This window comes from Lissotriton vulgaris, chromosome 5 (assembly GCF_964263255.1).
Source record: "Lissotriton vulgaris chromosome 5, aLisVul1.2, whole genome shotgun sequence".
In the NCBI taxonomy this organism is placed as follows: Eukaryota; Metazoa; Chordata; class Amphibia; order Caudata; family Salamandridae; genus Lissotriton; species Lissotriton vulgaris.
In genome coordinates this window covers 980,351,208-980,377,404 of record NC_141693.1, presented here as the reverse complement: position 1 = coordinate 980,377,404, position 26,197 = coordinate 980,351,208, and the positions used below count along the sequence as shown (strand labels likewise).

Sequence of the window (26,197 nt, the reverse complement as noted above, 5' to 3'; positions counted from 1 at the left end):
TACAACCAAGAGTTTATCAGTAGGTATGTACACCTCTGCTACTGCTGACTGGATGAAGTGTTCCTTTTTTTCCTTGGGGTACATATAGAACCAATTGTTATGGAATGAGGTCCCACTTGGAAGGAGTATGCCAGTAGACCCTTGATTTTGGCTATCTTGGAACCCAGCTTTCCCTGAAATGAGGCTGAGGTGAGGATGGCCACTCCCGCAGATTTGGTGGAGAGAGAGGAGAATATTTGCTGGGGGAATGCTTTAGAGCGAAGTCTATGTGTGTCACCTGAAAGGAGATAAGTCTCCTGCAGGAGACAGATGTGAGAACCTGAGTTTTCTAGATAGGAAAGTATGGCCCGTCTTTTCACCTGGTTGTTGAGCCCTTCAACATTTAAGGTGAGAATCTATATCCGTTTAAGATGTTGCTTAGAGAGTGCGCAAAGTGGGATGAACTGAGTAGCTGCGCTAATGGGATCGATCATAAGTTGCATGACGGTAAAAACCCCTTACGCCGGTGCAGATGGCTGGGACTCGGGGGCACTGGAGAGAAACACCCCAAAATAATGAACCCCAAACATATAACAATATACTTAAAAATTGATTATTATAGTCCTGGGAGGTCAAATCTATGGAAAGGGGGTGGAAGCGGCTCGGAGTGCCCCATCGCCGGTCTCTCCCGGACCCACTCTCCGATTGAATAACAGCTGGCCCGGTAGGCGAGACGGAGCAACGAGCAGGCACGTCCTACTTGGTCGCCATCTTGGTGACCCCCACCTCCCCCCCTCCCCAAGTCATTTTTTGACAAAACCTTTTTCGACTTTTCTCAACTTTTTTTCGAGTCTTTAACTCCTGGTGAGCAGGATGTCTCATCGTCGGACCGGTTTCAAGTCTTGTAACTCCTGTCACAAGCTGATGTCCATGACAGATCCGCACCTCGTGTTCCTCTGGTGCCTGGAGCGCGACCACGACCCAAGGTCGTGCTACAGCTGTCGGGCATGAACCTGAAGTCTTTGCGGGAGCGGTCCCGAAAGCTTTTGGAGGCCCAGGAGTCGACTCTGCGTATCTCCCGGTCTCACTCGAGGAGAAGGTCTCAAAACCGGTTGCAGAGCCATCACACCTTGTCTAAGTCTTCGCACTTCTCGGGTAAGCCCAAGCACAAAAAGAAAGAGAAGAAGCACCATCGCTCTTCGCCTTCCCCCGTCGGTTGGCTTACGTGACACGGGACCCGGAGTGTCGTCGCTCTAAGGCTCCGTCTCTGGCACCTGACTCAGTGACGATTCTGCGCTACCCCCGTTTCCGGGCATCCCCTGCCCTGCTTCGTATGTTCTAAGAAGCCCTCCACCGTGTGTTTGGGCAGCCGACTACGCTGGTGCACTTTCAAACCCCACGGAGCCGGTTGGGGGCCCTGGGCCTTCGATGCCGGCGGCTCTGACCCCGGCACTGGAGGTTCCCCATGGATCCAGGCCTGGATCCGGATCGACGCCAGTCGACATTACTCGACCTTCCCTGGCGCCGATCCTGGTGACGACGTCCTCGGCACCGGCCGTACCTGCAGCCAACGCCATCCCCATCCTCATCCCTGAGATGGACCCGAGCCGGATCGCTGCCGAATCCGACGCCGGAGGATACTTTTGATCCCTTGTTCATCTCAGGTGTTCCCTTTTTCCCTGAGGATGGTGATGAGGACTGGGAGGGGACGCTCGACCCTTAAACTGACCAGCTGGAAGAATCGAACTGGAGAGAGGAATTGGGTGACGCCAGTGGTCTGGATACCTCCCCAGATCTTGGAAGGCTTTCTCCCCCTTCCGTTGCTAGGGAGTGGCAGATGGGATAGAAGCAGCAAAAGTCACAATCCGCTGTGGATTGATACCACCAACTCTCTGAGCAGAACGATTGCTACGTCGGTAGCCCTTCGGCGCTATGCCTGGTTGAGGACGTGTGGTTTTTCGGGGGATATTCAGTCAACCTTGCTGGACATGCCCTTTGATCGCTGTTGCCTTTTTGGTGACAAGGCAGACTCAGCTCTGGAGTGCTGTAAGGATTCTCAGGCTGCGGCCAGATCCTTGGGCCTCGCTGCGTTCTCCTGTCCACCACAGTCTGCTTTTCACCCCTTTCGTGGCTACAGAATCGGCACCCCACCACGTCAAACCCAGTCCAACCACCGGCCCACGCAAGCTGCCCAGCCTCTGCGTGGCCGTGGATGCGGGACTCAGCGACATGGGTCTGGGAACCAGCGAGCGGGTCACTCCACCCTTTCCCCCTCTGCAGCAGCCTCCAAACCCTCCTAGTCTGACCTTTCACGGCCATCAGCAGCCAGTGGGTGGCAGGATTCGTCATCACCTCCCCCACTGGCAATCCATCACGTCAGACAGGAGGGTTTTGCAGATAGTCTAAAGGGGCTACTCCTTCTCCTTCAAAACTACCCTTCCCTCCATGCCGCCGTCTTTCGATCGCATGTCAGAGGATCACTTGGCGCTTCTCCACCAGGAAGTCTCATCTCTCTTGTCCAAGGGGGCTATCGAGAAGGTTCTGGTGCCAGACGTAGGTCGTGGTTGCAGTTCTCTCTACTTTCTGGTGCCCAAGAAGGACAAAGGCCTGTGTCCTATCTTAGACCTCAGGGCCCTTAACCGCTTCTTCCAGAAGGAGAAGTTCATAATGCTAACCTTGGCTCAGGTCCTCTCTACCCTCGATCCTGGAGACTGGATGGTGGCGTTGGACTTGCAGGATGCCTATTTCCACATACTCGTCCTTCCAGCCCACAGACGTTACCCTTTGGTTCACGGTAGGCTATGAGCATTTTCAGTTCAACTTGCTCTCCTTCGACCATAACAGTGCCCCTCGGGTGTTCACAAAAGTGATGGCGGTAGTCTCAGCTCATCTGAGCAGATCAGGGGTTCCAGTCTTCCCCTATCTCGACGACTGGCTGTTGAAGGTGGGCTCCCTCCAGGCTGTTGTCTACCACCTCCAGACTACGGCAGACCTTCTGCATTCCCTGGAGTTCACTATAAACATACCAAAGTCACACCTTTTCAGGCACTTCCTTTCATCGGAGCTGTTCAAGACACAGTGTAGTTTCGGGCTTATCCTCTCGAGCAGCGAGTCAAGGCTATTCAAGTTATAATACTGATGTGTCAGCCTGCATCCTGGATTTCGGTAAGAATGACTCTGAGGCTGCTGGACCTCATGGCCTCCTGCATCTTATTGGTAAAACATGCCAGATGGCGTAAGCAGGCTCTGCTGAGGGTCCTGAAGTTCCTGTGGGCACAGCATCAAAGGAATCTCTCTGATGTGATCCAGATCTCAGAAGGAACTGCACAGGTCCTGCAGTGGTGGCTTACGAACTGTGATTAGGCCAGAAGCAGATTCCCTCTCCCTTCCCCAACCAGATGCGTCACTCCTGTGATTGCGTGGCCATTTGGGAGAGGTGGAAAGCAGAGGACTGTGGTCTCCGGCGGAATCAGGGCTCCACATCAACTTGTTGGAGCTCTGTGTGGTCCAACTAGCATTGACAGCATTTTTTCCCTCTGTCAAGAAGAAGTTAGTACAGGTGTTCCCAGACAACACCAGAACCATGTGGTACAGCAACAAGGAGGGCGGGGTAGGGTTTTGGACTCTTTGACAAGAGGCATGGCTGGAACAGCAGGGCATAACCCTGGTGGTTCAACACCTGGTAGGTCAGGCCTTTAAAAATCATAAAATGTTCACTAGATCTTCAGTTCTAGTGACTTAAATAATCTACTCGACCTATTTTTAGTGGTCTTGACCCATAAACTGGTTTCAAATGATGTGATCGTGGGCAAATTATTAATTTTATTGAGCCGCCAATTTCTTCATTACCACTCATGAAAGCACCTTCAAATGTGCAAGTTCAGCATTTCTGCTGTACAAAAAACTCTTTTGTTTGATTTAATAGGCTAAACTTTTTTTCCATATATAATACAAATCTAGCCACTTATAGGTCACACCTGACCCCTGACTTGCCCCTTAGTTCATTATTGGTACAAAAGGGGGTGGTAATGGATGGAGCATCTGAACCAATCAAACACTCACACCCAGTGAAAAGATCTGGGTTTAATCCATCACCGTTCTTTAGCCCACTCTGCCACCCCAGTTCAGACATGGCTATATGCAAATCAGTCTGACCCTGTGCCTCATGGGAACAGTCCAGCCCGAACTGCCAAGCCATGCCTTCCCTGGACCGGAAACAAGCTTCCGAGGACCGGTTTCTGGCATTCCAGCCATCTTCAGCCCGGCTTGCTTGAATCCAGTGGCAAAGTGAGCAAGGGACTCACGTCTGAGCATACCCTGCCACACTTATGGCGGCCAAAAGCGGTACAAAAGGTGGTGGTAATGGACAGAGCATCTGAACCAATCAAACACTCACACCCAGTGAAAAGATCTGGGTTTAATCCATCACCGTTCTTTAGCCCACTCTGCCACCCCAGTTCAGACATGGCTATATGCAAATCAGTCTGACCCTGTGCCTCATGGGAACAGTCCAGCCCGAACTGCCAAGCCATGCCTTCCCTGGACCGGAAACAAGCTTCCGAGGACCGGTTTCTGGCATTCCAGCCATCTTCAGCCCGGCTTGCTTGAATCCAGTGGCAAAGTGAGCAAGGGACTCACGTCTGAGCATACCCTGCCACACTTATGGCGGCCAAAAGCGGTACAAAAGGTGGTGGTAATGGACAGAGCATCTGAACCAATCAAACACTCACACCCAGTGAAAAGATCTGGGTTTAATCCATCACCGTTCTTTAGCCCACTCTGCCACCCCAGTTCAGACATGGCTATATGCAAATCAGTCTGACCCTGTGCCTCATGGGAACAGTCCAGCCCGAACTGCCAAGCCATGCCTTCCCTGGACCGGAAACAAGCTTCCGAGGACCGGTTTTTGGCATTCCAGCCATCTTCAGCCCGGCTTGCTTGAATCCAGTGGCAAAGTGAGCAAGGAATGCCAGAAACCGGTCCTCGGAAGCTTGTTTCCGGTCCAGGGAAGACATGGCTTGGCAGTTCGGGCTGGACTGTTCCCATGAGGTACAGGGTCAGACTGATTTGCATATAGCCATGTCTGAACTGGGGTGGCAGAGTGGGCTAAGAACGGCGATGGATTAAACCCAGATCTTTTGACTGGGTGTGAGTGTTTGATTGATTCAGATGCTCAGTCCATCACCACCCCCTTTTGTACCGCTTTTGGCCGCCATAAGTGTGGCAGGGTATGCTCAGACGTGAGTCCCTTGCTCACTTTGCCACTGGATTCAAGCAAGCCGGGCTGATGACGGCTGGAATGCCAGAAACCGGTCCTCGGAAGCTTGTTTCCGGTCCAGGGAAGACATGGCTTGGCAGTTCGGGCTGGACTGTTCCCATGAGGCACAGGGTCAGACTGATTTGCATATAGCCATGTCTGAACTGGGGTGGCAGAGTGGGCTAAAGAACGGTGATGGATTAAACCCAGATCTTTTGACTGGGTGTGAGTGTTTGATTGATTCAGATGCTCAGTCCATCACCACCCCCTTTTGTACCGCTTGTGGCCGCCATAAGTGTGGCAGGGTATGCTCAGACGTGAGTCCCTTGCTCACTTTGCCACTGGATTCAAGCAAGCCGGGCTGAAGACGGCTGGAATGCCAGAAACCGGTACTCGGAAGCTTGTTTCCGGTCCAGGGAAGACATGGCTTGGCAGTTCGGGCTGGACTGTTCCCATGAGGCACAGGGTCAGACTGATTTGCATATAGCCATGTCTGAACTGGGGTGGCAGAGTAGGCTAAAGAACAGTGATGGATTAAACCCAGATCTTTTGACTGGGTGTGAGTGTTTGATTGATTCAGATGCTCAGTCCATCACCACCCCCTTTTGTACCGCTTTTGGCCGCCATAAGTGTGGCAGGGTATGCTCAGACGTGAGTCCCTTGCTCACTTTGCCACTGGATTCAAGCAAGCCGGGCTGATGACGGCTGCAATGCCAGAAACCGGTCCTCGGAAGCTTGTTTCCGGTCCAGGGAAGACATGGCTTGGCAGTTCGGGCTGGACTGTTCCCATGAGGCACAGGGTCAGACTGATTTGCATATAGCCATGTCTGGACTGGGGTGGCAGAGTGGGCTAAAGAACGGTGATGGATTAAACGCAGAACTTTTGACTGGGTGTGAGTGTTTGATTGATTCAGAGGCTCAGTCCATCACCACCCCTTTTTGTACCGCTTTTGGCCGCCATAAGTGTGGCAGGGTAAGCTCAGACGTGAGTCCCTTACTCACTTTGCCACTGGATTCAAGCAAGCCGGGCTGAAGACGGCTGGAATGCCAGAAACCGGTCCTCGGAAGCTTGTTTCCGGTCCAGGGAAGACATGGCTTGGCAGTTCGGGCTGGACTGTTCCCATGAGACACAGGGTCAGACTGATTTGCATATAGCCATGTCTGAACTGGGGTGGCAGAGTGGGCTAAAGAACGGTGATGGATTAAACCCAGATCTTATGACTGGGTGTGAGTGTTTGATTGATTCAGATGCTCAGTCCATCACCACCCCCTTTTGTACCGCTTTTGGCCGCCATAAGTGTGGCAGGGTATGCTCAGACGTGAGTCCCTTGCTCACTTTGCCACTGGATTCAAGCAAGCCGGGCTGAAGACGGCTGGAATGCCAGAAACCGGTCCTCGGAAGCTTGTTTCCGGTCCAGGGAAGACATGGCTTGGCAGTTCGGGCTGGACTGTTCCCATGAGGCACAGGGTCAGACTGATTTGCATATAGCCATGTCTGAACTGGGGTGGCAGAGTGGGCTAAAGAACGGTGATGGATTAAACCCAGATCTTTTGACTGGGTGTGAGTGTTTGATTGATTCAGTGGCTCAGTCCATCACCACCCCCTTTTGTACCCCTTAGTTCATTAACAGCATTAACCAACTTAAGTGTTCTGCTCCTATATACCTCTTTGTACGTATCACACTTCTTAATTACAAAATAAAATAGCTTTTGTAATTGATATGTTTGTAATATTAACCCCTTGGGTGCTTATGACTGCTCCATGCCGTCATGAGTCATGGTAGGCGTGTATTCATGACGGCGTGGAGCCGTCATGGCGCTGCCCCTCCGCCCACGCAGCACTAATTCTCCGCCTGTGCGGACGAATTAATGAGCGGGCGGGGTCGTGACGGCACCACGCCATCATGAGCACACGCCGCCCGTGACTCATGGCGGCATGGGGCCGTCATGAGCACCGAAAGCGCCTCGCCCACCCCCTAGCCCCCGCACCGCGGCGGAATTTGCAGCGCAGGGAAGGGGTTAATTTACAGGCTATTTATTTACATGTATGTGTTAGAGAAAAATGACTGACATCTTCACACAGCTCACTTGACATAAACCCTCTAACTTTAGTGAGGGAGAGAAAAATAAACCTCATTTTCCAAGCAGCAATTAGTTCAAAAACAAACTGACATTTGACCTCTTTCCTTGAACAGACAGCAAATGTCAAGATAAAAACAAGATTTTATGGCATCTTTATTGCTCATTTATTTCCTGAATATTTATTTTATTTAGTGTGTTTTGTATAGTGAATAAACAGAAAACCTGTTCTTTTCCATCCTAAGTTTACTCACCAGATGGGACTAGTAGAAAATAGCTCTTTACTCGCAATTGCGAGTGTTGATGCCTGAGCTGGAGATGGTGTAATTTCAGCAGTGGGTAGAGCCTTAATTAGAACAGTTTGCCTCTGAATAGAATGTGCAATGTCAGCAGTATTGTGCTTTGGAGTTTTTAAGTTGGCCATTGCTCGGCGACGCTTTTCATTGCAAGTTGAGCTCCGTCCTCCTGTATGCCTTCCTACCCATACCACTCCTGCCCTGAGTTCTCAAGAAGATCAAGAACGACCAGGCCCAATTCATTCATGTGGCTTTGCACTGGGTGCAGAGAGTTTGGCATTCCGAGCTTCTAAAAATGATCATAGATCCTCCGAACCACTGATCAGGCTTCCCCTTCGGGAGGATCTTCTGTTGCAGCAGAAGGGGATGGTTCTCCACCTGAGTCTGTCAACTCTGGCGATTGAGCGGCTGCATTATATAGAGTTTTTAACTTTTCTCCCGAAGTTTGGATGGTTATTCTGGCGAACATGCAGCCCTCCACCAAAATGGTATTCGTCTGCCATTGGCAGTGTAAAATATTGCACAGAAAAGTCTATCGACCCTCTTTATGACTCTTTCTGATATTCTTCTCTTTATTCTTACCCTTGCCCAGCATGGCTTGCTCGTGGCTCTGTTTTTTCCCCGCAGCTAATGCCCCTGCGGCTCCCCCTGCTCGTTCCCGCTCCCACTTCCCAGCTGCACGTCCCGCCCCCTTCCCTTTTAATGGTGGCCACGACAAAGGCGTGCCTAAGGCAAGCCCGTCTGCGCCCGTACGCGACCAGCGTCAGGAACCCTGGATCTCCAACCATCCACCACTACGACGCAGCCGCCCTCCTCGCACTCAACCCCGGATGAAACAATAACTACAAGCAGTCCACCCCAAAAACAACACACAGTCAATTCTCCTGCTGCCACTGTCACAAGACCCTCACCTACTCCCCAGCCGCCAACCCTGCTGACGTCCTGAAGTGCATCCTCCTCATTGTGCGCCATGTAGATCTGGAACCTCCTTGACACCCTCTCACCAGACGTCGCCTTCTTTACCGAAACCTGGACCAACGCCTCCTCCACTTGTTGGGTGTCACCACCGCCATCCCGGACAGATACAAGATCCAGATGAAGAACCCGCCTCAACCACCTGGAAGGAGGACTCGCCATTGCGCACAAAAGTTCCCTCTGCCTCTCCACCTCGAGCTACGCCTTCTCGGCCCCGACCACCTATACTTCCAGATCCAGACCAGCCCCAACTCAACACTCCACGGCATTTTCGCCTTCAGACCCACCGGCTCCCATGCCCCCTACACCTCCATCATTGCCGACCTCATCGCATCCCACGCTAACGCCGCATTAAACTACATTCTCATCAGTGACCTGAACTTCCACCTGGACAACCCCAGTGACGACAACTCCACTACCCTCCTCGACAATCTCGCCAACATCAGACTGAAACAACTCGTCACCACGCCCACCCACAAGGCAGGACACATCCTAGACCCCATCTTCGCAGGAGGAAGCAGAACCCATTTCAGCCACACCACGCAACCCCCATGGACTGACACCACTGTGTACACTACTTCGTCACCAAACCCAAGCCACCCAAGCCTGCATCGCGCCCTCCGCGAAGAAACTGGAGCAAAATCACCGAAGAACAGCTAAACTCGCAACCAGGGGACTCCTGGATCTTCAGCTGCGCAGACATGCTCGCCCGCTACGCGACTCTGACAGATAGCCCCACAGGAAAGACACCTTGTTCACTAGTGACCTCAAAGAAGCCAGACGCACCTGCAGACGCCTCGAGAAGAACTGGCGGAACAACAAGACATCTGAAAACCATACCACCTACAAATACCCCATGACAGAATACCACCAACACATCAGGACCACCAAAAAAACCTTCATCCGCAACAAAAGCCACGCCAACGTCAGCAACTCCAAGAACTCTTCAGCGTCATCCATGAATTCACCAAAGCCCCCAGCGAAACCACAGACATCACCCCCTCCCAGGACCTCTGCGACAAGCTTGGATTCTACTTCCATCTGAAAATCATGAACCTCTACGACAACTTCAACGACCAAACACCTGCCTCTGCAACCATTGCGACCTTCAGCAACTCCAACCAGCCCGCCATCGCCTCCTGGACACCAGTTACGAAGAGACCGCCTCTACCATGAAAGGCGTCCACTCGGGCGCCCCCACAGACCCCTGCTCACCACCCATCTACCACAGAGCCACCATCGCACCAGAACTAAGACACACCATCAACGCCACCTTCATGACCGGCACCTTCCCCGATGACTGGAAACACGCGGAAGTACGACCCCTGCTTAAGAAACCCTCAGGAGATCCCACGAACCTAAAAAACCACATGCCCATCTAGCTCCTACTTTCACGTTAAAAGTCGCATAGAAGACCATCAACGCACAGCTAAACAAAGACAACTCCATATCACTCAGCCCAACCCTTTTCAACATTTACATGACCCCCCTAGCCGCCATCATCTGACAGCACGGTATCCTACGCCGACGACACCCAACTCATCCTCTCCCTCACCAAGGACCCCACCACCACCAGGCTCAACTTCCAGGAAGCTGTGCAGGACTTTGCATCCTGCATGAACAACAGCTGCCCAAAGCTCAACTCAGAGAAAACAGAAGTCCTCGTGCTTGGAAACACCCCATCAGCATGGAACAACACCTGGTGGCCACCATACTCGGCAGCCCGCCGAACGCCATGGACAACGCCAGAAACCTCTGCATCGTACTCGACACCTCTTTCTCCATGAAGAAGCAGGTCAACGACGTCATGTCAAACTGTTTCAACATCCTCTGCATCCTCCGAAAGACCTTCAAATGCATTCCCCCCCCCCGCAAGTCAAGGAAGACAGTAATCCACGCACTCATAACCAGCAGATTGGACTACGGAAACGCCCTCTACGCCGGCATCAACAAGTCTCTACTCTGCAAGCTCCAGACGATACAGAACACCGCAGCCAGACTCGTCCTCGGCATCCCCGACATGAGCACATCACCCAACACCTACGGAACCTGCACTGGCTCCCCATCAAGAGGAGAGTCACATTCCAGATACTCACCCACGCCTAGAAATGGCTCCACCACACAGGACCTCAATACCTCAATGAGAGAATCATCTTCCATGTACCCAAACAAAACCTACGCTCCACGAACCTCGCCCTCGCCATAACCCTACGCATCCGCAGAGCCAGAACAGGGGGAAAAGCCTTCTCCTACAACGCAGCCAAGACCTTGAACAAGCTCCTGATTGACATTAGACGCGCCCCCTCCCTATGCACCTCTAGGAAGGAGCTCAAGACCTGGCTATTCAAATGAACGGAACTGCTGTCATCCCCTCCCCCGTCAACGTCCATGAGACCCTCATGGGTGAGTAGTGCGCTTATAATTCCCTGATTGATTGATTGATCTTTCTGCTATGTCTGCTTTCTTGCGGCTCTCTGACCTGTGCTCTATATACCAGGTCCTATTGTGAATAGGTTCCTAAAATGGCTTGTGCATATGTTTCCTCCTATGCCCTTCATTACTCTTTAATGGGATCTGAAACTGGTTCTCACGTACCTCATGTGTGCTCCCTTTGAGTTGCTACATAATTGTCCCCTCCGGTTGCTTACCATCAAGACAGCATTTCTAGTGGCAATATCATCTGCCCGGAGGGTGAGTGAGCTCAGTGCTTTATCATCCAAGCCTCCTTATCTAATGGTATTCCCAGACTAGGTGGTGCTTCACACCTGGGCCTCTTTCCTACCTAAAGTGATGACCCCATTCCATTTGGGTCAGTCGGTCACACTGCCCACGTTTTATGGTCCTCCACATGCCTCTAAGGAGGAGGAGTGAATACATCATCTGTACTCAAAAAGAGCATTGTCGTTTTACCTTGACCTCACAAAAGAGTTCCAGGTGGATGACCAACTCTTTGTGGGCTATGTGGGAGCTAGAAAGTACTTTGTCCGTATTCCACTGCCAGGTTGGTATGGCTTGGGTATCAAATTCAAAGGTAAGGAATCTGCAGTTAGAAGTCTTTATCAGATGAATAAGTTACCTTCGGTTTCGCATTATCTGGTAGAGACAATATCTAGCTGCAGATTCCTTGCAGACCCACAATGCCTCCCCGCTCAGTGGACATATTTATAAGGCTAGGATTGCTCCCTTTTCAGGGCCTTAGGACACACACTAGTCAGTTCGCATCACAGCTTTGCACTTCTAACGTGGAAAGTCATGAAAAGTATCTGACGCCTGAACGCCTGGGTGGCGTCTATATAGGTGACTACAAAATCACATCCGGCGCCAACTACGCCACGTGGAACCAAACTGCGCCACCCCAATGGCGCGCAGGGATACTGTTCACACAAACGTTTCTGGTTCGAGTCTGACGTCAGGTAAATTCAAAGATAAGAAATCTGCAGCTACATATTGTCTCTATAGATGATGCGTTACTGAAGGCAAGTAACTTGTTCATCAAAACCACGTGCTAATTTCAGTGATAATAAAGAATTAATGTTTAGTTTTTTGTAGTCTGTGTTTGTGGTACCTAATATCTTCTAGAACAATTATCTCTACAGATTCAATCGACATTTTTGTTGCCTGACAGATGCAAAGGCCCCATACACTTCTTCCAACTATGCATTCACAGTTTACAGGCCTAGGTAATATACTTATTGCCATTAAGCTGAAATATTTTAGAATACTGTTTCCATGCTTGATTGGTGCATTATGTCTAAACATCCCACTCTGAATAAAAGGTTCCCCTTTATTTATGGGAAGTTACTTTTAGTACCATTGATTTATTCGGTGCAGTTTAAATTGGAGTGTTGAGAAAGTTGAAGTCGGCTATACATCAGTTTGATGACACATTTGGGCTGAATATGTGAGTAATTTTATAATGGAAATTCTGAAGAGAATATCACCCTGTATCCTCTGGTTATCTTGTGTTTTCTCCACTTGTCAATTGCTGTCTTTCTTCTAAATCGTTTGCTGTTTATTATGTTTTATTGTGACAAATAATGAGATTCATTGACTTACATGCTTTATTTCTTCTTTCTTTTATAAGGAATTTCTCTATTGATGTTCTTGACAATTATGGATTTACAGCTCTGATGACCGCTTCACAGAAAGGGCATTTCAAGTAAAGTTGTAATTCCTTACAATTGATTGTATGGGCTTGTATTGTTTTTCCATTTCAGGTTTCTGACTGAAAGTTCTGTTAGACGTTATTGAGATTTTTATGAACAACACAAAGACTAATTATTTTACATTTATATTTAGGTATGCCTAAAGAGAGCAGTAACAAAACATACACGAACATTAGATGGTCTCCGATGCCGAGTGAAGCTTTCACTTCATTGTGGCTTTCCGTTTGGTGTTCTTGGATATTGCAGTCTGTTTTCACCCGGTGGTCTATGATGGCCCTATCCAGTGTATTGGCCACGAGAGAGCCAGGGTCTGATGGAATTGAAGTAGCCATTTGGCTATTAATCCATGTGTCTGACACTCTCAACAACACCATGTTTCAGGTATCAAATTATTGCCACTGAGTACCACGCTAACACCCTAGCAGATCCTGTCACGAATACCGAACTCCTCAGGATCATGGTGATGCTTAGAGGGGTCCACCTCCTGATTAACCCACACTCTGACTAGACAAGCATACACTGAGCATAGATATAATCAAGCGAGGGATGGGAAAGGTTGGGAACAGCAACGGAGGGGATACCTGAAATGAGAAGACGCAAGAGATTACCAGCCTGGAAACACTGTCTACTCTCAGTTATTTCTCACTAATGCTTTCACACACACCTAGAATAATGTTGTTCCAAGAGGAACTGTCCTCTCTTTGTCAGGGTAGCAAGATATTTCTCTCGCCAACAGGATCCGAATATCCCTACAAAATCAAGAGTATTAGCAACCACCCACATCTCACCATGCTACTCCGTAGTAACAAAACCGACACCATACATACCCTCTTGCACTCTCCCATAATCCACAGAAGAGTCCTACTCCAGAACCAGAAGGATTAGGTGAGGCAGGGGATATTGGAAGTACATAGGTGTATATTAAGATCCATGTTCAAGGAAGAAAAGCTGTTCCAAAATCAAAAATATAAACAAAAGGAAAGTTCCAAAGGCTACTATTGGGTCCCAGCAAAACCTATTGGAAAATCTGGGCCCCAAGGATACATTCCATATGCAGCACAACAAGGTCAGGAATAGGGTTCAGTCCTACTGGACGTCAGCTGCTTACCAGAAGTCGGTGGCCTTTAATATCCGTAGGTCATGAGCTCCCAGAACGGAGTTCCTTGATGCTGCCGCATGGACGTTCAGTACTCCCAGGAACACACTCCCTGCTGCCGCTCTCTGCAGAAGTACACGGGCTCCCGGTAAATAGCGCTCTGCAGGGAAGAGCCGCCCAAGTTTCTTAAACCATGTCCGAAGGAACTCCTAGAATTTCGCCCTCAGCTCCTTCCCCGCTGCAAGCCGCAATCAGAAAGTAGAACAATCACAGGAGATCCTGCTCAGCCGGGCAGGCGGGCGGCGCGGAGCTCAGTAGGAACCCTCACCGCGGGGAGAACCAGAAAGAAGAGTGCCTCAGCCGAGAACGCTGGAAATGCCCAAAAGTACGCGCCGTCGGGAAACCAAGGTAGGAGGCTCGCGTACCGAAATCCAAAAGCTTCAGAAAGAAGAATCACGTACGACGCTACCTGCGTGTAACATGCTTATAAAACTTCAGTTTTTGATGACCTGCCTTCCTCCCCATCATTGTATTACCCGACCTCGGACCACACAATTACAGCCAGAACTACACTACCACATACAGCACTACACTACTACTTCTCACTGACTCCAGTCTACACACCATTGTGTTTCTCACCTTCAAGATCTGCTACCACCTGTAGGATCACACTACTATCCCTATAACTCTATCATCCCTAATATCACAATACAAGCCTACACTATCATGCCTTTCACAGAACTTTCCAAGCACACAACAGCATAATACATCCCTGCTTACAGCAGCACTACTATCTCACCTATACACTACCACCCCAAACATGCGCTACCATTTTACAATGGCAAAAGTGTTCCACCACCACCTTAACATCCAAACAACAAGACTAAACTTTGACAACTCAGTCGAACTAACACAGCCTAGCACCTCTCCATCTCCATCTCTCTTATGATACCTCACTACCACCAGAAAGCACACACTGCACTTCTAATTTTCAACCAGACCATTGCAGGTGTCATAGTTCTGATCCCAGGACTGTTCTGCTGTTCCTAGCACCACTTTAGTAGTTCTTTGTGGTGTACTGTCACATCTTTTATTTGTTTTGTTTACTTTTAAGGTCTAGAGACCATCGGAATAGCAGACACCTGCATGGACTTATGGGTTTTTTGGTGCGTTCTGATATTCATTATACTGCATACTTGATGCTTGGTGTGGGAAAACGAAGAATTGGAATTTCCAGGCCCTTCGGGTTGCACCATCTTGTTCATTCTCTTGCACAGATGTTTACAAAATGAATTTAACACTTGCTGATGGATACTTCTACCTGTAGATTCCTCACCTGTAGAACATCCCCAGGCGTCACACTGGATCCCGAAAACTTAAAAGTTTGTAAGTCGCTGCTAGAAGGTGCCGGACTTGGTCGACTCCAGAAGTGACATAAGGCAGCATCCTTGAGGCCAAAAGGCATGTAATCAGTTCCCTTTTGTGCACACATTCAAGATGGATCTAGAGCTAAGCTTTCTGAGGAGTTTTCTTCACAAAAAATTCTACAAAACAGTACTATGTCTCCTCCTAAGAAATCAGGATTTAAACCATGCAAGGATTGCAAGTGACAGATATCCATTACAGACCCCAGTTAGTTTGCCTTTGGTGTATGTGGTCAGACCATGACTCCTGAGTCTGCCCTTCCTGCCTCAGATTGCACCCTAAGGCCGCAAAAGAGTGGGAGGCCAAGCTCTATATGGCCAGGGCGGGAGAGGCCCAGTGATGCCACAAATTTACAATGCATAATTCCAGATCTTCACCATCCACTATCAAGAAGAAGCAGAAAAAGGCAAAGAAGCACTCAAAGGTAAGTTTTCTTGTCACTCTTTGTCTCCCGTACTAAGTCTGGCTTCGAAACATCTTCACCACTGCACAAAATTCTAGTGTTGGCTGAGCCTGCCCCGATTTTTGGACCCAGAGTCAGAGTCAGCTGATTTTTTAACGCAGTGTTATTCTCTCTTTGCAAAGACCTCAGTGCTGACTGGCACATTTTTGGGACCATGGGCCCCATTTAGGCCTCCAACGTTTATGTCGCTTTCTAATCCATTAAACGCCACCCTGCTTCAATCTGGCACTCAAGGATTTGGCACCTCAGCAGCCAACAGAGTGGACGACTCCTCCACCTCCAGTGCCGGATACCACACCACCGACACCGCAATTGAATGCCATCTCTCAGCACAGTTCTCTCAGGTAGACCCAATGTATTTTAGAGGAGGAAGCATACAAGAGCAGTCTTCATGATACCTTTGGGATGAACTCTGATCCTATTGAAATTATGTCCTCTGGAGACCCTGATCAAGATCCTCTGGACTTCTAAGGGCTGTCATCCTCCAGCAGCATAGACACCTCGACAGAGTTAGCAATGCAATTCTCCACTAGTCTACCAATCCCTGAAATAGTATCTCTAAACAAAGTGATGCTAAAGGTCGAGGTCTTAGATCTCCAACCAAGGACTTAGATCTCCAACTGCCCACCACAGAAACTAAAAGCAATATTCTGACCGAGGTCATTTTGCCTTCTGCTGCAACTTTGGAACTGTTTGTTCCCTTTGATGGTGCCCAAGAAGGAAGTCGGTCTGCATCCTAACCTGGATTTCAGGGACCTGAACTTCTTTCTTAAAAAGAAAAAATTACAGATGCTGACCCTAGCTCAGGTTCTCCTGACTGAGCTTGGAAACTGAATTGTGTCAGCCTGCAGGATGTGTATTTCCACTTCCCTATCCCGCGGTCACACTGGAAGTACGTGCGATTTGGGGTGGGTTTTACGCACTACTACTTTGAAGTACTATCCTTTGGCTTAGCATAGGCAACTCCACTCTCCACAAAGGTAAAGGCAGTGGTTGCTACCAATCTCAGACTGTTGGGCATCCCCGTTTTCTTGTACCTGGACGACTGGCTCATCAATGCTAGTTCGCCAGAGGTGAAGTTGCCCCATCTGCAGTCGACCGCAACCCTGCTGTTCAACCTGGGCTTTTCGATCAACTGGCCCATATCTCACCTGTGGCCTTCCCAGTGAATCCAGTTCATAGGGTCGTCATTAGACACCAGCCTTCTCCATGTCTTTCCTCCACTGTAAAAGATCAGAGACATCCAGAAAACTGTTCCTCAATTTTCCAAAAGGCCTAAAAGTTCAGTCCCAGGAGTTTTAAGATTTCTAGGTTTGCTGGCTCCCTGCCTTCTCCTTGTCACGCTGCACATTGGCATATGAGGGCCCTGCAGTGGTTCCTCTACAGTTAGTGGCTCCAGCACGGGGAGACCTGTTGGGTTCCCCCATAATATACCCCATCACTGTGGCAGAAACTGTTTGGTGGGGGAACTAGGTGAACCTAACTTGCGGGATGGCATTCACTCCCTCTCCGACTCTGACTACGGGACTGACCCTAGGATGGGGAGCTCATATAGAGGATCTAGAAATCAGAGATCTCTGGTCTCCAGAAGAGTTGGTTCTTCACATCAAACTCCCCTCCCTCGTAGATTCCCACATCCAGATTTTGATGGACAATACAACAGCAATGTGGTTTATGAGCAAGCTAGGGGGAGTAGGGTCTCACCTCCATTGCCTAGAAGCATTGAGACTATGGTATTTGGCACACTGCCTGAGCCGTCTCGTCACCTTGCAGAACACGAGTGGCATCTTCTGCCAGAGGTGGTCCAGGATATATTCACGCAGTGGGGCACACAACAGCTTGACTTATTTGTTTATTTGGAAAATGGTCAATGCTAGCAGCTCTGCATCCTGCAGTATCTGTTGAGGGGAGCCTTGGGGGATGCTTTTCAGTTGAGGTGGTGGACCTTTCAGCTTCATTATGCACTCCCCTCCACCCCCACTGATATCCTTAATTCCTCAAGTTCTCAGGAAGATTCAGCAAGACGAGGCTCAAGTCATTCTCAACACCTCTGGGCATTTGGCTGCCTTATCTGCCGGACAAGCCATCCCTTTTTAAGTCCCCTATTGTGCTTCCTCAAAGTTTGACAATTTTGTTTTCTTTAACTCCCTTTGTGTTTCCCTGGAGGGTTTTGAATCTAGATCCCACCTTTTCCATGAGAACTCCTTTTGAGACGCTTAACAATTATACCTTACAATTGTTATCCATCAAAACAGTGTTTTTGGCTACTATCACTTCTGCTAGAAGGGTTATTGTGGTGCAAGCCCTTAGCTATCGTCCTCCCTTTTCTAATTTATTTCTGGATAAGTTTGTGTTGCAAAGCAGGGTTGCTTTCCTTACTAAGGTGCTGATCCCCTACCATCTCTGTTAATCCATCACCCTTCCAAACTTCTATCCTCTTCCTCCTATCCTACGAAAGAGGATGAACGGTTGCACTGGTTGGATCCTAGGTGAAGGGTTAATTATTACCTGGACGGCGTCAAGGATTTCTGAACAAATGACCAGCTCATTGTCTAGCACCGTGGTGCCAAAATTGGTATGGCAGTTCATAAGAGGACTCTATTACAGTGGATCATCCTCTCCATCAAGATCAACTATGTCTTAGTCAAAAAAGTTCCTCCTGAAGGGATCTGAGCCCATTCCACCAAGGCTAAGTCTGTTTCTTTTGCACTTGGCTGAAAGATTTCAAATTCTGAATTCTGTAAGTTGGCAATGTGGGCTTTCTTGCACAGCTTCAAAAGCACTACTTTCTGGATTTAAAGGTGCGCAAGGAGGGACACTTTGCCAGGTCTTCTGCAAGATTTCCTCATCCAACCATGCATCAACCCTCATCCGTGGCAGGGTATGGCTCTACAGGTGAGGAATCTGCAGTTAGAAGTATCAATCAGAACAAAAAGTTACTTACATGCAGGAACCATCTGTTTTATGGATACTCTTATCTCTACCTGCACATTCCTCACATTCCTGCCCACCTTGCCTTCTCATTTGATATACGAGTTATAGGGAATGGTAATACGATCACTATATATATATATATATATATATATCAAATTAGCACTCCTGACTGCTGTCGAAGCGGTAACACAGCAGGCGCAGACCTCTTCTCATTTACGCAAATTAGGCTCTGAAGTAAAGCGCCGTCACACTATCAGTAGTATAAGCAGTGGAAAATGTATTGCAGCAAGTGCAGAGCAAATGCTCTCCTCGACGCGTTTCGCTCCGCAGGCGGACCTTGGTCACATGACGCGCCCAAAGTAGGTGTAACATTATATAGTGATGACAAGGCTCTATCACCCATAAAAAAGGGATAAAAGCACAAAACAATAAATGGGCATAACATTGATTCATGAATATACAGTCACTGTGTGTTTGTGTTCAATAAAACACACATACACAACAAAACAAATGCAAGCATAGTGCTCAAATCATTATAAAATGAAGACAATCATCATTTTAGAAAATGTACAATTTGTATACAAGGTAAAAAACACAGAAAGACAATCAGAGCATAGTGCTCATATCCAAAGGTTTAAGGTATGATTGAATAGGCTATAATTCATGATGGTAATTTCAAAATCAATCAGGGTAGTGTAGCAACTTTGCCAATTTTTAATACTGAACATCGGATTCTTAATCGGAGCTTGATACTATGTAGAATAAAATGTTAATCAAATAAATGTCATGTTTTTCAAGCTCCGTACATTTAATAAAATTTGCCACTAAATCACCTGGCAACCCAACCACAATGTTCAACAAAGTGTTTCTCCTTGTAACCAGTGTAACCAAATGAAATAAAACATGATATTTAGTATGCCAACTAAAACAAATAGTGCTTGTGTAAATAGGGTGAAAAAACAAATTATAAAAAATGTGTACTTATGAACGGAAACAGCTGAAGCACACGTTATGAAAATCATCCTAATTCATTTAGTGTAAATATAAAACCATATATCAAAACAGGTGTCTTATCAGATTGTATAAAATTGGCCTAACTTTAGACACTAAATTCCAGAAGCACAGCAAAGATGGGTTCAAAATTTCAATTATAAAATGTTGTGAAGTTCATCAATTGCATTTAAACCATATGGTGCCTTAGAATCGAGTAATAGAATGAAATATGTCTCTCTTTGTCTAAGGAGTTTCTCTCTATCTCCTCCCCGTCCGGGGTCGGGAACTGACCCCAAAAGTGTGTATTGCAAATCTTTCAATTTATTGCTGTGGACAGCTTTGAAGTGGCGAGCCACCGGGTAATTACTGTCCGAGTTTACAATTGCACGTATATGCTGTAAAATACGTTGATTGGCTGGTAGTTTAGTACTGCCAATATAGGACAAATTGCATGTACAGGTAAGTTGATAAATGACAAAGTCACTACGGCATGTCAAATATTCTGTGATGGCGATCAGTTTATCATTAAATGCAGATTTGTAATGCGTGCCATTCATCGCGAACGTACACGCGCGGCAAGACGTGCATTTAAAGAAACCTGTTTTGGACAGCCAAGTTCGTTTAGGTGTTAATTCAGGTTGGGTCTTGTCCAATACATTTCATGGAGGGAGCCCTCCTGAAAGTAATCGCCGGTGTTTTAGGTAAGATGGGACCTAAAATGACATCCGTCAAAATGATTGGCCATTCTTAGTTGATGATCCGTCTCAGTTTGCGTTCTTGTGAGCAATAAGTGGTGATGAGGTGAACTGAACCGATGGAACTGTCCTCAGAAATAGTCAACGTTTTGGGAGCCAGTAATTTATCCCTCGAAAATAGAGACGCTTTCGAGAGGGCGCGTTGTAACAGTTCAGATTTATAACCACGCTCGAGAAATCTCTGGGTTGATTCACCTAGGCATTGATCTGCTGCAATTGGATCACTACATATTCTTTTGATGCGGACAAATTGCCTGCCGTTGTTTTCCTATGTAACCTGGTGTGGAGCCTACCCGGCTCGATGTAAATCTGGACATCAAGCAACTCAGCCGAGTCTGATGTAATGGTGGCAGTAAATTTCAAATTGCGAGTATTGATGTTAATCTCGTCTACAAATTTTTGAGCCTGAGCTTGCGAACCATTCCATATGATACAAATATCATCGATGAATCGCCAGTAATGGGATAGATGTGAAAGCCACTGGCTGTAGTTTTTTCCTAGCTCGTGCTCCTCCTACCAGCCAACATGAAGACATGAATAGCTGGGGGAGAAGCACGAGCCCATGGCAACACCCCGTTCCTGATGGTAAAATTCATTTGCAAACTGGAAATAATTATTGGTTAAACAGATGTTAATCATTTCTACCAACATATTATTGTGATCTCGCAGGATTGCATTGCGTGTGTCCAAATAATATTTGGCCGCCTCCAAACCTTGGGAATGATTAATGCTTGTATAGAGTGACTCAATGTCCATCACCAAAAAACAGAAATCAGAACACCAATTAACATGTTTAATCTTAACCAAAAAGTCCATAGTGTCTTTAGGATAGGATGGGAGTGAAGTCATGTGAGGTTGGAGAAAATAATTAATGTACTTGGATACATTTTCATTCATACTCCCTCGTGCCAAAATAATAGGACGACCAGGAACAGGAGTGATTAATTTGTGTACTTTGGGGAGAAAATAGAAAACAGGAGTGATTGGATGCGTGACGCCCAAAAATTTGGCCTCTTCCTTAGTTATGAGACCCATTCTTTGCCATTGATGGATATTTTTTCTAGTCACTTCATTGCTTTTTAGCATGGCAAATTTGGTGGTTCATGTGTAACACAGGGGATCTCCCAATTGTCTTTCTGCTTCAAGGAGATAATCCACTTTAGCCCATAGTACCGTGTTGCCACCCTTATCGGCGTTCTTAACAATCACAGATGGATCACTCTGAATTTTCTTAATTAGTAGCCAATATTGTTCATTGTTATAGTTATGTTGTTTTTTCTTACCCAAAGTAACCCTGTTCAGTTGTTTCAATTTGGCTACAACTCGGTCGCTAAAAACATCAACTGCGTCTTTCGGCATGAGAGGTAAAAAAGTTGATTTACTCCTAAAGGGACTGGAAGCTGGTTTATTTACTGAGACAACTTGACTGACAGTTGGTGTTCCTTCCACGTTATCTTCATGGGCTAAGGAGAGAAGTGTTTGAAGGCCTTCAAGATTTCTCACTTGCAAGGGAGCTGGTGTTGTGTCTGTTTGTACAATCTCACTTGCTTTGTTTTTAGGCATGGGATGTAGTTGGAAATATTTCATCAATTTGATCTTCCTGATCAATTTAAAGACGTCTATTCGTGCCTGAGTGTAAGAAAAATTATTTGTTGGACAATATGAAAGGCCTAGTGACAATAATTGTTCCTCTGCCTTGGACAGGACAAGGTCTGTCAAATTAATCACAGTGTTCTGTTGTCTCATTGTGGTTTGTTCCAGTTCCTGCAAGAGTTGCCCCTTGCTGCGCCTCGCTTTGGAATTGCGCCTCCTGATGCGTCATTTTTGACTACTGCTCTGCTCTGTTGTTGTTGAGGGTTGCGGAGGCGCAGGGAGTACCTCCGGTCCTCGTTGACAAAATTCAGCTCATCCACAACGTAGAAGTCTGTAAGGTGGCTAGCATCTACAGAGACCACTGACCGATTATCCTCCGAACCACTGTTGGAGGTAAGAGATGCATTGTCAAAGTCCGTAGCATCGCTGTTGGTAGTTGTAGATTGGCCCGTTGCTTGCCCGGTTTTTTGCTGTCCAGACATGGCTTTCCGTTTATAGGAATCGTATGTACGGGCAAAGGTGAATATGCGACCTGTCGCATAGTCGCGTTGATCCCGCGCAAATTTCTGTATTTTGCGTTCTTGAATGGATTGCTCATATTTCTTCAAACAAGCTTCAATCTCCTTCCTAACTTTACTAATGAGGTCAGTTTCTCCTGTAGCTTCCAACAAACCATTTATACCTTCTATTTCCACAAGCAGAGCCTCTATCAGATTGGGCGTATTTAATCAAGATGTGTAGCATATTTCTTGAGGCCTGTAGATTATTGTCGGCCCATTCTTGTAACATCTTGGGGTCCGGATTGTCATAGGTGGGGACAATTAATACTCTCAGACCCCGTGGTATGCGATTGGCGTCGCAGTATTTCTCCAGGGACTTCTTTTCCCACCATTTGGACAACTCGTTACCTAGTAAATTCTCCAAAGTCCTCAACAAGTCTTTCACATTACGATTCGTGGATGCACCCTGATTGACGGTGGGCGGAGCATCCTTAACCGCCGGTAGATTTTCAAACAGCGCTTCAGCCGCCGTTTCTCTACTTTTCAGCGCTTCGCTGGAAATCATAGCTGCACAATAATATTTGGCTCTGAAATGATGTTGCCACTTCACTGCTAGATGGCGGTGATATATTTTATCTAATAATGTGAGAATTATCCCAAAGGACCCGCTATCAATAACAATTTTGCAAGCACATAAGCAACAGGCGTCTTACCTGAATCGGCGTTCCAGGCTCGTCAAGGTCAGCCGACCTCGCAGACTCCCCGAACACCACGCCAAGTAGCAACCCAATGCCGTTTTATTGCCAACAGTCTCTGGAAAGCGGGGGGCCCAGCACAAAACTCGCCCGAGTTTAAATCGTAGTACTCCGAAGGGTAGCTGGCTGGAAGAAACGCTGAGCCTCTTGGATAACTGGGCAGGTCTTGCAAAACCGGAAACAGCCAAAGTCCGGTGATAGAAATCAAATTAGCACTCCTGACCGCTGTCGAAGCGGTAACACAACAGGCGCAGACCTCTTCTCATTTACGCAAATTAGGCTCTGAAGTAAAGCGCCGTCACACCATCAGTAATATAAGCAGTGGAAAATCTATTGCAGCAAGTGCAGAGCAAATGCTCTCCTCGACGCGTTTCTCTCCGCAGGTGGAGCTTGATCACATGACGCGCCCAAAGTAGGTGTAACATTATATAGTGATGACAAGGCTCTATCACCCATAAAAAAAGGGATAAAAGCACAAAACAATAAATGGGCATAAAATTGATTCATGAATATACAGTCACTGTGTGTTTGTGTTCAATAAAACACACATACACAACAAAACAAATGCAAGCATAGTGCTCAAATCATTATAAAATGAAGACAATCATCATTTTAGAAAATGTACAATTTGTATACAAGGTAAAAAACACAGAAAGTCAATGTATATATATATATATATATATATCTATATATATATATATATTTAGTTACTGAACTCCTACATCGATGTCAGTCTGCCGTCTCGCCTCAAAGGCTTGGAAGAAAAACTGAGAAATACAGATTTCTGGTGTTGTTCTGCAGGTGAGGAATCAACAGGCAGATAGAATCTCCACAAAATAGATTGTTACCTCAGGTTTGTTACTTTTTCTTTTATACTTTAGGAAGTCTGTAGTTGAACTCCAGATCAAGAGGGAGAGTAAAGTTGTCTTTTAAGATTATAATACAGCCTGCATGAGTCATAAATAATCTATTTTCCATTCCTTTTCAGCAATCTGGGAAGTCACTCATAGGCCCATTCACATTGAGCATGCGTAGGGGGTGGCCATTCATTTGGAGTTGAGCCATAATCCACATGTATACTGGGTGCACAGCTGATGTAATTAGCTTAATTTATGCTAAAGATAGTCCTATTTTTAGGCCATGTTTTTCAACATGATGACCATCACTCAATACCATCCTTATTATCATAGTAACAAAACTTCGTCTTTGCTTAATCTCAATGCATATATTTCTTCCTTTACCTGATTTTCTTCTTCTTTTGAGGTTTACTTGTAATGAAATTGTTACAATCTTCCTGTTCTCTGAAGGCCTGGGAGGATGTTGAGAGTACCAAATAGATTTGACCTGATTACTGTGGACAGAACCATTAGGATAAATGGAATTAAAATAACTATGAAGCTTTTATATGTATGACTAATACAGGCTAACGAAAGCGCCAATTCTGCAAGACCTCCGGTTTCATCCACTAAATGGGGTCGGTGCAAAGCACCGGGTGCAGAACCATCTAAACATCAAAGGAAAGCTGTGTCTTTCCCTCAGCAACATAGAAGCTCACACTCAGGATCCATGTCCTTGTGTTTATTTCAGTCATAGATGATATCAGCCACTTAGCAAGTTATTCGTAGCTCTGAAAGAATGTATTTAAACGAGATAGGAAGTAATACGATTGTATGCAAACAAGATTGCTTGTAATTGTACAAGTGAATTTACCATATAACTTTTCACTTTTCCTTTTTTCTGACCATACCGTACAATTTATTCTGCTGTATTATAATTTAGAAATGCTGTATCATGATGCGCAAATATGACAAGTATGCTTCCTATGTCCATGGTTTAGTAAAGTTTTTAAAAGGTTATTGTGCACTTTGTTGGATTTAGACCGTGACGAAGATCGCAAGGTCGAAACGCGTTGCTCAATAAAACTTTTTCTTGTACACATCCCGTAGTGCAAGCTTCTGTGTTACTGAGGGCATGACACAGCTTTTCTTTAACTAATTACGGCTGTAGTAAATGGGGGCGTCCCTTTAGTCTATCAGGATGTTTTTTATTTTGACTATCCTTTTTTTAAAAACTTTTTACTGTGGGTGAGTCCCAATACATGAGTCTCACTCACATAAAATTCCCAGTAATTGGAGTGACTGTGTTGACTGCCACTGTGTGCCTTTTAGTATAAAGTTGATGCTGCGCAGCTATGGTAGGGGGCACTGGGCTGCTTACATATGAACATGTGTGCACGCATGTGTACGCAGGTGTTCAGGCTGCGCATTTGAGACTTCCATTGCTCAGTAATTTTACACATGTAGCTTGGCACAGAAGGGACTGTGCATGGAAATTAATACTGACATGGATGAGTCCTTATAATATGAGTGAACATTCACAATGCATCTGTAGTGCTTACTGGAATAACCTGTGGTGCTTTCTCCGTATTAGACATATAGGAAATCTGCCTTTGAAGTGCAGTTTCACACCACTTAGGTCCACAGAGTCCAGCAAGGTATCAAACTGGGGTAGAGCATGTTAGCTTAATTGCAATGTCCAGCCAACACATCATATATATACATCTTATGGGGCTTAAGGGATTGTCATATTTTTCTTATTCATAATCAGATTCCAGGCCTTTGTCCTCCCTACTGGACCAAGGTAATTACTCTGCTCCCCATCAGAGGAAAGAAAGACCTACACATTCTAAAGTAATAATTATCAGTGATTGATTCACCTCCTAGGAAATTAAGGAGTGGGGAGGAAACTACATCTGATGATTAGCTTGTCATTCTGCACTCATCTGAGCTGGCCCAACACAGGCCCACTTGAGGGGAGGGGCAAACCTCTGAAGTCAGCACAGGAGGGGCTCACCTTTGAAGTTTTGGTGGCATTGATGTTGGCATGGGGCAGAGGTGAGGCCCTCAGAGGAGCTCTTTCCAGAGAAAGCAT

General features: G+C 46.8%; 1 protein-coding gene across 1 annotated transcript in view; it reads left to right on the top strand.

The window, feature by feature from the left end:
• Positions 1-26,197, top strand: part of FANK1 (fibronectin type III and ankyrin repeat domains 1) — a 965,446-nt gene that overhangs the window by 371,797 nt on the left and 567,452 nt on the right. Inside the window, exon 5 of the mRNA XM_086919548.1 lies at positions 12,671-12,745. Coding sequence (XP_086775674.1) covers positions 12,671-12,745 — 75 coding nt within the window. The remainder of the gene's footprint in view (positions 1-12,670; positions 12,746-26,197) is intronic.